The following is a 12,878-nucleotide window of genomic DNA, read 5'->3' as shown; positions in this document are numbered from 1 at the left end:
AGAAAAGTTCGTCGCCGACCCCGCCGCGGTGATGTCTTGCAGTTTCTCTTTCATCCGTGTCACTGACATTTTCGATTGTGCAACTGGCATTCACACGGATTAGCGGGGTGCTATTGTCCTACATATACCTCGACGAGCCCCTTTTTCGGTTGTGCGCTGACCGCAGCGCCCTACAAAACTTCTCTTTGAGTTATTGCCTCCCTGCCATGTTCAGCTCTTGACAGGCGTGATGCAGCCTCCGGAAGGTGTGCAGGTCGATCTGGGCAAGGCCCAGGTCATTGACCGTGCCCCGAAAGTTATCAAGGAATTGAAATTTGGTGTTCTGTAAGAACCCTGGCCGGGTGTCACTTGTGGGTTGTCTGGGGACCATGGCTGACCTGCTTGCGCGTGACTCATATAGGTCCAACGATGATATTGTCAGCCAAGGCGTAGTCGAGGTTTCCGACCGGAAGTTCTTTGACCTTGACCGTGATCGATCGGTCGTTGCCCATGGCCCCCTCGATTCGCGCATGGGTGTATCGAGCAAAACCGCATCATGTCAAACCTGTGGCGGTGCCCTTCAAGTCTGTAACGGCCATTTCGGCCACGTGAAACTCGTCCTGCCCTCGTTCCATGTAGGGTATTTCAAACGTGTTATCACCATCTTGCAGGAGATTTGCAAAGAATGTTCGCACATTTTGCTTCCGGAAGGAGAGCGTCGTGCTTATCTCCGTGAAATGAGACGCCCGGGCTTGGATAATCTGAGAAGGTTGCAAATAGCGAAGCGCATCAACGAGCGATGCCGGAAGACTCGGAACTGTGATGTGTGTGGTGCCGTCAATGGTGTAGTCAAGAAGGCTGGAACAAGCGCACTCAAAATCACGCACGATAAATTCCGTGCCTTCAATGCCTCTACCTCTATGAAGAAGATCCCCCCACCCAGCAAGATTGTCTTCGACCGATCGTTTGAGGAAGCTAGGAGTCATAATGCGGAAGTTGAAAAACATTACAAAAAAGCGCAGGATGATATGAATGCTTTGCGTGTTTTAAACCTCTTCAAGAGAATCTCCGATACAGACTGCGAACTATTGGGACTGGACCCGAAGGAAGCCAGACCCGAAATGTTTCTCTGGCAGTATATCCCTGCGCCCCCTGTGTGTATCCGTCCTTCTGTAGGCCAGGACGCTTCCTCCACCGAGGATGATCTAACTGCCAAGTTGGGTGACATTGTCCAGAGTAACATCAATCTTAAGAACGCATTGCTCAAGGGTGCCCCCGTTCAGACTATCATGGAATGCTGGGACTATATGCAGCTTCAGATTGCTGTCTATATCAATAGTGACGTACCTGGCTTGAACAAAGCAGACTTGGGAAAGCCCATACGAGGTTTTGTGCAGCGACTGAAAGGAAAGCAGGGACGATTCCGTGGTAATTTATCTGGAAAGCGTGTTGATTTCTCTGGTCGAACTGTCATTTCGCCTGATCCGAATTTGCGAGTCGATGAAGTCGCTGTTCCCGAACTAGTGGCGAAGAATATGACTTATCCTGAGGTGGTCACACGGTACAACAAGGAGAAGCTGCAGCAGAGAGTTCGGAACGGAACCAAAAAGTGGCCAGGAGCGAACTACCTGGTCAAGAAGGGCTCAACCTTCAAGACCTTCCTCAAGTACGGTAGTCTCAACATGATTGCTGATCAGCTGCAGGAGGGAGACGTTGTCGAACGCCATATTGAGGACGGTGATATCGTGCTTTTCAACCGCCAGCCCTCTCTTCACAAGCTCAGTATTCTTTCCCATTTTGCCAAGGTCCGCCCTCACAGAACTTTCCGGTTGAACGAGTGTGTCTGTAACCCATACAATGCCGATTTCGACGGAGACGAGATGAATTTGCACGTACCTCAGACCGAAGAAGCGAGAGCCGAAGCCATGGAGTTGATGGGTGTCAAGAACAATCTGGCAACGCCCAAGAACGGTGAACCCATTATTTCCGCCATCCAAGATTTCATTAGTGCTGCGTACATCTTGAGTAGTAAAGATAATTTCTTTGATCGCCGCTCGTTCACGCAGATATGCCTTTACATGCTTGGCCCGGAAACTCGTTTCGATCTTCCCCCACCCGCAGTGCTCAAGCCACAGATGCTTTGGACCGGCAAGCAGGTTTTCAATATTCTCATGCGTCCCAACAAGGACGACCCTGTGATGGTCAACTTGGATGCTGCATGCAGAGAATACAAGCCCCCCAAGGATGGCCGCCCGAAAGATCTTGACCCGAAGGACGGATGGCTCGTCATTCGTAATTCGGAGGTCATGTGTGGTGTGATGGACAAAGCTACTATCGGTTCAGGAAAGAAGGACAATGTCTTTTATGTTATGCTGAGAGATTTCGGTCCTCCAGCAGCAGCAGAGGGCATGAATCGTTTGTCGAGGTTATCCGCGCGTTGGTTCACGAATATGGGTTTCTCCATCGGTATCACAGACGTCTATCCAAGCGCGAAGCTGCTACAGTCAAAGCACGACTTGGTCGAAACAGCATATGCACAATGTGACCAAGTTATTGCCCAATATAAGGCGGGTACCCTGGAGACGTTCCCTGGATGTGACGAGTTGCAAACTATGGAGAATAAGATCTCCGGTATTCTCAGTAAGGTCCGACAGCAGGCCGGTGACGAATGTATCGCCCAGCTCAGCAAGTACAATTCTCCTTTGATCATGGCTACGTCTGGATCCAAGGGTTCAAGTATCAACGTGTCTCAGATGGTTGCCCTCGTCGGTCAGCAGATTATTGGTGGTCAGCGTGTGCAGGACGGTTTCCAAGATAGAACACTTCCTCATTTCCCGAAAAATGCTCGCCAACCGCCTTCGAAGGGTTTCGTCCGCAATAGTTTCTTCTCTGGGTTAGAGCCTTATGAGTTCATTTTCCACGCCATGTCCGGTCGTGAAGGTCTGGTCGATACGGCCGTCAAAACCGCCGAGACTGGTTACATGTCGCGTCGTTTGATGAAGTCCTTGGAAGATCTCTCTTCCCGGTACGATGATACCGTGCGGAACTCTTCCGGCCATATCGTTCAGTTCCAGTATGGTGATGACAAGCTGGACCCCGTGGATATGGAGGGCAAAGCTAAGCCTGTTCATTTCGATCGAACATTCATTCACTCTGAAGCAACCACCTATGATAATGACGAACGCAGTTTGCAGCCTGCAGAGATCATGGAAGTGTGTGAGGAGATGCTCTCAAAGGAGCGCGCTAAATTGGTCCGGAAAGACTTGCTCGAGGTGGAACTTGGTTACATGGACCGGTCTAACCACGGTGTTGACCAATTCGAAAGTGCACGCGACTTCCTCGAGTCCATTCAGCAATATGTTTCCGGCAAAGCAGACAAATTGATCTCGCGAGGCGGTGATATTGATCCTTCGGATGAGAGGAGTCAGCAGGGCTTGAACCATACAGGCAAATTGACCGAGACGACGCTCAGGACCTTCATCTCTGCATGTTTGATGAAGTACAAGAAGGCCCAGGTTGAGCCCGGTCACGCCGTGGGAGCTGTTGGTGCGCAATCTATCGGTGAACCCGGTACACAGATGACACTGAAGACTTTCCATTTTGCTGGTGTCGCTGGTATGAGTATCACACAGGGTGTTCCTCGTATTAAGGAAATCATCAACGCCTCGAAGGAAATCAGTACGCCGGTCGTGTCTTGCGAGCTGGTAACCAAGGACAATGTCATTGCGGCTCGGATTGTGAAGGGACGTATTGAGAAGACGTATCTCAGGGATATCACCCACTATGTCCGAGAGACCTGGACTGGCAAAGAGGCATACATCACGGTCAAGATTAACTGGAAGACCATCCAAGACCTGGCGCTCGAATTGAAGATCCAGGATATCCTGGCTGCCATCAAGAGCCACAGGCGCTTCAAGTCCGATGACTTGAAGTTCCGTTGCCAACGGTCACATATCCACATCCATATGGATGTGGATCCTGCTAGCAAGCTCGGTCTCTCGAAGACGGAAATTGCTGCGACAAGTGCTGATCCTTTCCTGCGTTTGAAGCATCTCAAGCGTCTACTTCCCGACATCCAGGTTCTCGGCCACCCTCAAGCCTATCGTGCGATTATTCGGACGGATGACACGTCGACTACCAACACCCTCCTTGTCGAAGGTTACGGTCTTCGGGCATGTATGAACACGATTGGTGTTGACGGCCTTCACACATCTACCAATAACGTGATGGAAATGCGCGAGGTCCTTGGTATTGAAGCCGCCCGGACGACCATTGTTCGTGAAATCAGTGAGGTGATGAAGGACATGGATATTGATCCTCGACACATGCAGCTTCTTGCTGATGTCATGACCTACAAGGGTGAAGTCCTGGGTATTACACGATTCGGTCTTGCGAAGATGCGTGACTCTGTCCTTCAGCTGGCCTCCTTCGAGAAGACCGCAGACCATCTGTTCGACGCTGGTGGAGCCGGCCGTACTGACCTTGTCGAGGGTGTCTCGGAGTGTATTATCATGGGTAAAACTGTGTCTCTAGGAACCGGTGCCATGGAAGTGGTCCGTCGGATGAATTTCTTCGAAGGCCAAATCGGAGCCCGGAAGACGACATTTGAAGACACTTGGAACAATGTCTGCGAAGCTCCTCTCAAATCGAAGAAGAGAGCTCGGACGTGATTGTATCATTCATAAGTGCTAATAGGTTTGGCAGTTTGCTACTTATAAAAGTGCATCACCGGGCGTTGGATGTCTTTTTGGCTGTTCATGATATTTTGCGCATTAGCGATATTGAGGTAGTGATGGATGGGATCGCCATCCTTGTACTATTGACTACGTGTTATTGTTACCATATGAATCAAACGATGATATGTACTTCATAATCGAAGTTCTATACTGTATACTACCTAAGTACTGCCTCCGTCCTGTAGATCATCTGTAGGGAATCACTTGCCGAATCGGGTTATATTAACAGATACGCGCCCCACCGCAATGATCTCATACTACCAGTACCCCATCTGTACCTCTTCACTTCCAACCACTCTCCCCGTATATACTCACCCATCCACAGTAAACAGAAATGACATCCCTCCAAAGCCTCCAATCAACCTACCGCCTAAACTCAGGCCATGAGATTCCCATCCTCGGCTACGGCGTAAGTCAACATACCCCATAAACCGTTAACCCCCCTCAAACACAGTCACTAACAAACCCCCAGGTCTACCTAATGTCCGTCTAACCCTCACCACAAAGATACCCTGAAGACTAACCTGAAATAAACGAAAAGCTCCCCATCCAAAACCGAGAGTCCCGTCCTCGAAGCGTTCAACACCGGCTACCGCCATGTACACACCCCCATCTTTACAAATACACATAACTCGAAGGCTAACAGCAGCATAGGTCGACTCAGCAATCATGTACCGAAACGAAAAGGCCTGCGGCCGCGCAATCGCAAACTCCGGCCTAGACCGCTCGCAAGTCTTCTTTACAACCAAGATCCCGCCAGGGTCTATGGGGTATGAGAGGACCAAGCGCGCCGTCGAGGGTAGTCTCCGGGAAGCGGGGGTGGAGTATTTCGATCTGTGGGTTTCCCCTTTCCCCCATATACCATATAACATTGAGCAAGTAGTATAGAATGATAACTAATACAAAAACAGAATCCTGATCCACGCCCCCTACGGCGGCAAAGAAGACCGTCTAGGTTCCTGGCGGGCGCTCGTCGAAGCCCAGAAAGCCGGCAAGACAAAGTCCATTGGGGTCTCCAACTACGGGATCCACCACCTGGGCGAGCTGGAGGAGTACATCCAGCAAGGAGGAGGCGGGGCCATTGATGTCGGCCAATATGAGATCCATCCGTGGTGCGCGCGCGAGGATATCGTGGAGTGGCTTCAGACGCGGAATATTGTTGTCGAGGCGTATTCGCCTCTTGCACATGGGACGCGCATGGGTGAGACGGTGCTGAAGGAGCTGGGGAAGAAGTATAATAAGTCGCCTGCGCAGATTATGATTCGGTGGTGTTTGCAGAGGGTGAGTTTTCCGATCTTTCCATTTGGGTGTTCTGTTATGGTCTTTGATGCAGTGGGCTAATTGAGGGTTGGTTTGTAGGGTCTGGTGCCTTTGCCGAAGTCTGCGACGCCGAGTCGGATCAGGGAGAATGCGGAGGTGTTTGATTTTGAGTTGGATGAGGGTGATATGAAAAGACTTTTTACGGGGGAGTATGACCCTACGGATTGGGATCCTACACTTGATTTTGACTAGGTGGTTTTATAGAGTTGTGGGGGTAGAGGTAGATCTATAGAATATGTGAATTCATACTTTTATGGTAGATTTAATTGTGTATTTCTAAGTAGTATATGGTTTGCTATAGTCTTATTGATTATGAAGACAGTTGAATATGTGATAGATTACCGTAAACGGATTTAATAGGCAAAGGGCACCCGCGGGGCTGCTTATCAATTCAACGGCCACTCTCCGAAAGTTTTCCCTCCTCGCGACAATCCCCTCACTACCTCCCCTAAACCCCCATTTTCCCAACCAGACGATACTCTGTCCCTATCATAGCCTGTCCGCCATTCAACAGCGACCATGAAGCTAATCCTCTCCACCTCGTAAGTGGCGATAACCCTGCGGCAACTGAGATTACCCCTCGGCGAAAAGAACTCAACCCCGCGGCGCGCAAACTCCGTAACATATACTAACAACAATACTGGCCAGAAATCTTATGGAGTCCGGAGGTCACACCGTAATCCGGCAAGCTTCGACGGAAAAATCCAACGTGGAGTTGATCAACTCGCTGCGGTCAAATTTCCAGACGGCGCAACAATTATCTTCGGCCGAGACGACAACGACCCCGCGGTATCGGGCTTGGACCCGGGAGACCGAAGACGGCCTCTACATCCCGGCGATTGACTTCGCGCAGCGCGGGCTGGCAGAGGAGAAGGCGCAGTACGATATTACGGTCAAATTGTTCTATTTGCCGGGGATTCCGGCGTCGCGACGATGTGCGCATACGAGGGAGGCAATTGATTTGGTCTTGAAGGAGCTACATGTGGATTCTATTGATCTATTGATTGTTTCTTTCCCTGGGATTTTGTTCGACGCGGAGGATGATAGTGAAGAGGAGGTGGCGTCGGATACTGGGAGTGAGGAGCCAGATGATTTTGACAGCATGATTCGCACGTGGAGGGTGCTCGAGGATCTCAAGGAGCAGGGTAGGATTTCTCAGCTAGGCGTGGCGGAGTTTGGCAGTGAGAGACTCGCCCGGTTCCTGCCGCATACGAAGGTCAAGCCCTCCGTCGACCAGATCAACCTCAAGGACTGCTGTGTCGTGCCGAAATCGTTGATTCTCTATGCGAAATCTGAGAATATCCAGCTCCTCACCCACAACGACTGCATGGACATCCTGCCCATCGGTACCACACGGGAACTCCTTGGTCCGGGCGAGAAGGGTGCCGGCATTCTTGCTTCCGCTCCAGATGCGGACGACGGAATTCAGGGTGATGTCGAGCCGCAGTGGGTGGTCAAGTATACGGCTGTTGTCAAGGACCGCGGTGTTGTCGAGAACAAGGGCTATTTCGCACTCGCCGATATGGGAACCTGCGTCAAGGCTCGTGAAGAATGATTGATCCTCCTCTCTCCATCCCCCGCCGATTCCCCGTCTGTCTATTCCCAGATTCCCCCCATCCGAGGCGTACCTCGGTCTCCAGCATTGTGACGATAAAGCGTGGCGTTTGTCATTGACGATGAATGAAAGCATGATTCCTCCCGCAAAACTCCTGGATCATAATCCCAACTCCAACCCATAACCCGTAATCCCATAGCACATAAACATAGGGAGACGAAAGTAAATAAAAATTCACCCAATCATGCTCCTCTTGCGGCCTCTCATTCTAACATCCTGCAACTTCTTCAACGTAACCGCGGCCCCCTTATAACTATGCTTATACCCCTCGAGCACCTCCTCAAAGAACTTCTCAGCCCGAGGATGCGTGCTCCCAAAAGCCCTCTCAAGCACATACAAATCGACCGCGCGATCCTCCTCGGAGGAACTCTGGCCAGCTAGCCCAAAATCAATCAGAACCACATCGCCGTGCATGACGGGACTCTCCCCAGCCACAGCATCGACCACCCCTGTCCTGAGGATCAAATTACTCGTTGTCAAATCCCCATGAATAACCCCAGCCTTATGCAGCCCCCCAACAACACACCCAATCCCTCTCATCAACGCTCTAACCTTCTCCTCCTCCCTCCGCAACTCCTCCTCACTCAACAACCCCTCAGAAGCCTTCATAAAAGCCTCCCACCGCTCAACAACAACCCGCACAACCAACCCCTCAATCCACTCCATAAGCAACCACGCGCCTCCATTCCCATTCTCCCCACCCTGTCCCTCCCAGTCCAGCGCCAGCACAGCGGGGACATTGACCCCCTCCCGAACGAGCTTCACTAGACACCGCGCTTCCTGGAGGATGCGCTGGCGAGTCAATCGGCGGTCGAGGATGGGGTGGCGGTAGGGTTTCGAGGGCCGGATTTTCAGCGCCGCGGGCGTGTTGGTGTTGAGGTGGATTGTTTTGTACAGGTGCGCTTCAGCGCCTTGCGTGAGAAGCGTCGGTGGTGGGGTTGTGTTTGTGAAGAGTTTCGGGAGGGGTGGTGGGGTGTAGGGGTCTTGGGCCATCTTGGGTGGTGAGTCTTTTGGATGAGTTGGATTGAATTGATGTGTTGCTTGTTTGTGGATTGCGTTGGTGGTTTGAGGTGTAGTTTGGTTTGGTTGGTTGGTATGGGATTGGTGAGGGGTGTTGGAAAAAAGTTACTGGGTTGGAGGTTGCTTGGTGGGGTGCTTCTTGGTTGCCTGAGCAATGAGGCATCACCATACCGGAGAGGAGTTGGTGAGCTATGTGTGGAAGGGGATTATGAGGATGTGCACTTTTGTTTATTCTTCTAAGCGCTAGGAGTAGATGATAATTCCCAAGTGATACTATAAATATGACCTTTGCCACCTTACATGACGTTTGTACTTTATCCTACCATACCCGGCGGGTAAGTAGATGAAGCCCTAAGTCATAGATGCTGTCAACCATGAGCATGTCAAACTCAACTTGTCAATAGGCAGTGAACAATAAATATAATTCACAATGCAGGCTTTTATTACCAAGCCAAAGAAGTATCACACGCATTTCCAATGGAGTAAGGAGCTGTCCCTTAGAAGTGTCATGGGAAAACACTACCTAGAGCAGACCCTATATAGGTGTGAGTATAACCGTACAATTGATTCCGGTTGGATAGTAAAACGATTTTTTTTTTCTCTTATTCTCTTTTTTCAAAAAAAGAAACTACTGACCAAGTAAAGAGCCTGTCTCATCAGGGTAACATTTGTCTACTTTGCTGAAACCAATTACATCGAGAAACTGAGAGGGGCTAGATGTGCGCGGTTAGCCTGGGCTGTAAGGGCGTTTAGCCTTGTCGTAGATGGGAGACTATTCAATCCACATTAATTCTTTCAACTCCAAAAGATTTACCTACTCAGTATCTTCGACGAGTCATTGTATTCTTGAAGCATAAACCTCAGTGCCTGATCATATATAAAACGGAAAGAACAGGGGATCTACGTTCTTGGAGAACTAGAGTACATTGCATCTGTCATCCACTCGAATATCAAACCAAAAACACCATGGCAGTTCTATCATCTACCAAGAATGAGGCTTTAAGATTGAAGTCTGTGCCCTCTTCACAAAAGCATGAGTGGGCTAGGCTCACTGGCTCAAATGAGCCTATCACGTACTCGATGAATCTCTGCCTCATAAGTCTTGTTTATGCTATCTGGCTAGTACTCAAGCGTTGGGAAGAATACTTTTCTCCCGCTGGCCAGAAAAAAGCTGGTATTATAGATTCCAGAAATTCAATAAGCTCTTCATCACAGGAGAAGCTTGATGAAGATGAAGATGAAGATGGCTTATTTTCAGAGCAAAGGATTGGAGAGCACCATAGGATGGCTATTCGGAAGTTCGGGAAACTTTGGGAGCAGTTAATCCAACCACTTTCATAGGTATCTCTTTCTAAGACCAGAAGGAATGCTAATATTTGCATGCTGAAGAATGGCGGAAGAGAATCCAATAGATCACTAGAGCGCGGCGTTCCTGAATGCTCCAGTCATGCTCACAACAGCCTACGTGAAGAAAAGACAATAAAAGCATTCGAGGACTGGCTAGCTGAGGAAGCCAATACTGCAGATTCACTGCCTAAACTCGGTGTGTACGGCCAGGATTTCTTGAGTGTGTTGATCACGATAGGGACGAAGCGGGAATATACCATCCCTCTCTTCCGCTGGGTGATGAACACGTATCCAAGCATGTATATGAGAGCTGAAAACCGGTCCCAAAAACAGTCTTTACTAGCAGAGGCCCACTCATGGCCCAACTCCAAGGCATTCGTGCCATACTTCCTCAGGAACTATCCCGCGCAAACCGCAAAGATACTCGAATTAGATAACTCTGTACTTCTGGACATCCTCCCTGTCATGATAGAGGAGGATTGTTCAGAGCCTATCTTTGCAAAACTGAACTCGGTAGTGCTCGCTACTACCGATAGCCAGAAGAACTCAATTCTACATCTCTTGTGCGAATATGAGGTGGAAGAATGGGAATCCACGCAAGACGCGGACCATTGGACCGAGAAGCGTGTCAGGTTGATCAAGAACTTCCTTACATACTATCCATACTCCGTCCAGTTGAGAAATTTGAGCAACCAATCTGCGTACCAGCATCGGATTCGCACGTTCGCTGCGTGTAAGGAAGTGGTACCCAAGGAGAAGATTGACCCTTCCCTAGGTTTTGGTCTTGAACCGAGAGAATCGAGAGATGATAAGATCCTCACACTGCTGAAAGAAAGAATAATGAATCTCAACGATAATGAATTGATTGCGGCTCTTTTGTATGGTCAGATACAAAGTAAGTAACCAATAGCCCTTCCAAGTAATGTAGAGTTGATCATCTTCTCTAGGGCGTGTGTTGTATCTAGATTTGACAGAACTTGGACACATGGACAAACCAAAACCCGCCAGCACTGTCAAGGATCTAGTTCGTGGAATCTAGTTTGAGAGTATATTAAAATACGTGCGAATTCCCTCCTTCAAAGTTGCAATGTACCCACGTCAAGACAATAGGGACAATCATCAGGAGCAGCAGCTTGTGAGAAAGGGAAACGTAGAAGATATCTTCAATGTTTTGTGGGAGAAAGGTGTGAAAAAAATTATCAAAATCAGTGTCGATGACGATGAGGATCTGCCCCACAGTGATGAAGTGATTGAGACCTTGGGGAAATTTGGCATTGAAGAATGGGACTGGCGACGGAAGGACCTATGCAGCAGTGTGATCCTCAAAGCGGCGCGAAATTCTCGAAAGGTGTTTCTATACTCAACAGGGAATAAAGCAGTGCTTTGCAGCTGGTCAGCACCAGATGGATTGAACTATCTGAAGAAGGTAACCAGGCAAGTTTCATGAGCCGTTGATATTGACTCACGGATTCTATAGTTGACAGATGTCCATGTACTCGTACAGCCACGAGTTGAGAGCCCTGAACGTATAATTCTATACCTCAATAAGTTTACGAGTAGGTTAGAAGGAAACAGAGACAAGAGCAGACCTCCAATAAACGTTGTTACTCGCATAGAACCGGCTGTTAACAGTCCGTCCTATATCGAAGGCAGGGAGAGATTCGAAACATGAGTATCCATTAGATATCACAGCTGTCTATTTATAGCTAATGAGTAACGCACAGAAATACCTGGCTGGATAATATGGATAGGTTTGTATCTTTTGTTAGGAATATACCTGAACCTGGCCGTGAAGTGAGGATCGCAGTGATTGACGATGGAGTCGATAAATTCCGGGAAGATTTCGAAGATAGCATAGTTGATGGAATATCTTTCTTCTCCCCTCAGAAAGATCAATTCGCTGGTACACGACCATACTACTTTTCAACCAGTGGCCACAGCACCGTAATGGCGAAGACTATTCGACGATTGTGCCCCACGGCCAAGCTCTATGTCGCTCGGTTGGATCAGGGGGTCAACGGAGAGCCTACTATCGAATCAGCAATCAAAGTAAGTCAATAGCTTGAGTGGGCTTTACAGATATGTTGCTGATAACCATGATTGTCTTCCTAGGCAATTTCCTGGGCTACGGCAATCGGTGTGGATATCATCTCAATGAGCTCAACATTTCCTGAACTGCGTGATACAGAGTCAAGAAAGCTAAGTGAGGTAATTGACGAAGCCCACAATAATAAGATCCTCACTTTCGCCCCAGTTACCGATCAAGGATTTAACCGGCCTGATACCCCGTTTCCAGGCAAGATACCAGGTGTCTTCCGCGTCGGCGCGGCAAGAGACAGCGGAGTGCCGGATGACCTTTCCCAAGGATATGAATTTCTCTTCCCTGGCGGGAGCAGCGTAACCAATGTTCGGCAGTGTGAGGAAGGTAGTACCGGTGCAAACTCCGAGGTGATATTGGGAAGCTCCTTTGCAACCGCTGTGGCGTCAGGTCTTGCAGCCTTGATACTCCATTGTGCGGAACTCTGCGATCTGGGGGACGAATACGGCGATGACCTTCGCCAGTACCAAAACATGAAAGACATTTTCCGCGTCATGGCATCGGACTCCCCGCAATCATCATATATACAGGCAGAGAAGTGGTTCCCAGCCAGCTTTGAGAACAAGGATTGGATGGAGGATGAGGACCAAGACGAACTTCGCAGGAGAATCACCGCGATTATCACGTAGGTGGCTTCCAACTACTTCCTTCTCATCACAGTACTAATTCGGGTTTTCAGGCCTTGCATTATTAATAGGCCCTGCTAGTATGCATGAAACAAAGAAAGAAAGGGTGGCCAGTCAGGCTATGTAGTTGGCAAGGA

General features: G+C 49.3%; 4 protein-coding genes across 4 annotated transcripts; 3 read left to right on the top strand and 1 right to left on the bottom strand.

Annotated features, from left to right (window-relative positions):
• Window positions 1-29: 29 nt before the first annotated feature.
• On the top strand, window positions 30-4,852 carry BDV37DRAFT_201067 (DNA-directed RNA polymerase III core subunit RPO31). Its single transcript, XM_032079848.1, has 2 exons — window positions 30-324; window positions 401-4,852. The coding sequence occupies exons 1-2, from the start codon at window positions 230-232 to the stop codon at window positions 4,647-4,649; spliced, it is 4,344 nt and encodes a 1,447-aa protein (XP_031937837.1). The 5' UTR covers window positions 30-229; the 3' UTR covers window positions 4,650-4,852.
• Window positions 4,853-5,049: 197 nt separating this feature from the next.
• BDV37DRAFT_274364 (putative gamma-cysteine synthetase regulatory subunit) lies at window positions 5,050-7,590 on the top strand (the record flags this gene model as incomplete). The annotated part of the gene is made up of 5 exons (XM_032085225.1): window positions 5,050-5,124; window positions 5,370-5,551; window positions 5,627-5,996; window positions 6,531-6,577; window positions 6,684-7,590. The coding sequence occupies 5 exons, from the start codon at window positions 5,050-5,052 to the stop codon at window positions 7,588-7,590; spliced, it is 1,581 nt and encodes a 526-aa protein (XP_031937836.1).
• A 117-nt stretch (window positions 7,591-7,707) lies between these two features.
• Window positions 7,708-8,919, bottom strand: bud32 (serine/threonine protein kinase BUD32). Its single transcript, XM_032079847.1, has one exon. It carries the CDS (start codon window positions 8,641-8,643, stop codon window positions 7,825-7,827), a length of 819 nt encoding a protein of 272 aa, XP_031937835.1. The 5' UTR covers window positions 8,644-8,919; the 3' UTR covers window positions 7,708-7,824.
• A 717-nt stretch (window positions 8,920-9,636) lies between these two features.
• On the top strand, window positions 9,637-12,744 carry BDV37DRAFT_286521 (peptidase S8/S53 domain-containing protein; the record flags this gene model as incomplete). The annotated part of the gene is made up of 7 exons (XM_032087936.1): window positions 9,637-9,968; window positions 10,035-10,912; window positions 10,965-11,041; window positions 11,141-11,443; window positions 11,495-11,577; window positions 11,742-12,066; window positions 12,130-12,744. The coding sequence occupies 7 exons, from the start codon at window positions 9,637-9,639 to the stop codon at window positions 12,742-12,744; spliced, it is 2,613 nt and encodes an 870-aa protein (XP_031937834.1).
• Window positions 12,745-12,878: the final 134 nt, after the last annotated feature.

Source organism: Aspergillus pseudonomiae, assembly GCF_009193645.1.
Source record: "Aspergillus pseudonomiae strain CBS 119388 unplaced genomic scaffold BDV37scaffold_77, whole genome shotgun sequence".
In the NCBI taxonomy this organism is placed as follows: domain Eukaryota; kingdom Fungi; phylum Ascomycota; class Eurotiomycetes; order Eurotiales; family Aspergillaceae; genus Aspergillus; species Aspergillus pseudonomiae.
The sequence above is the reverse complement of the archived record's forward strand: the minus strand, read 5'-3'. Positions and strand labels throughout refer to the sequence as shown.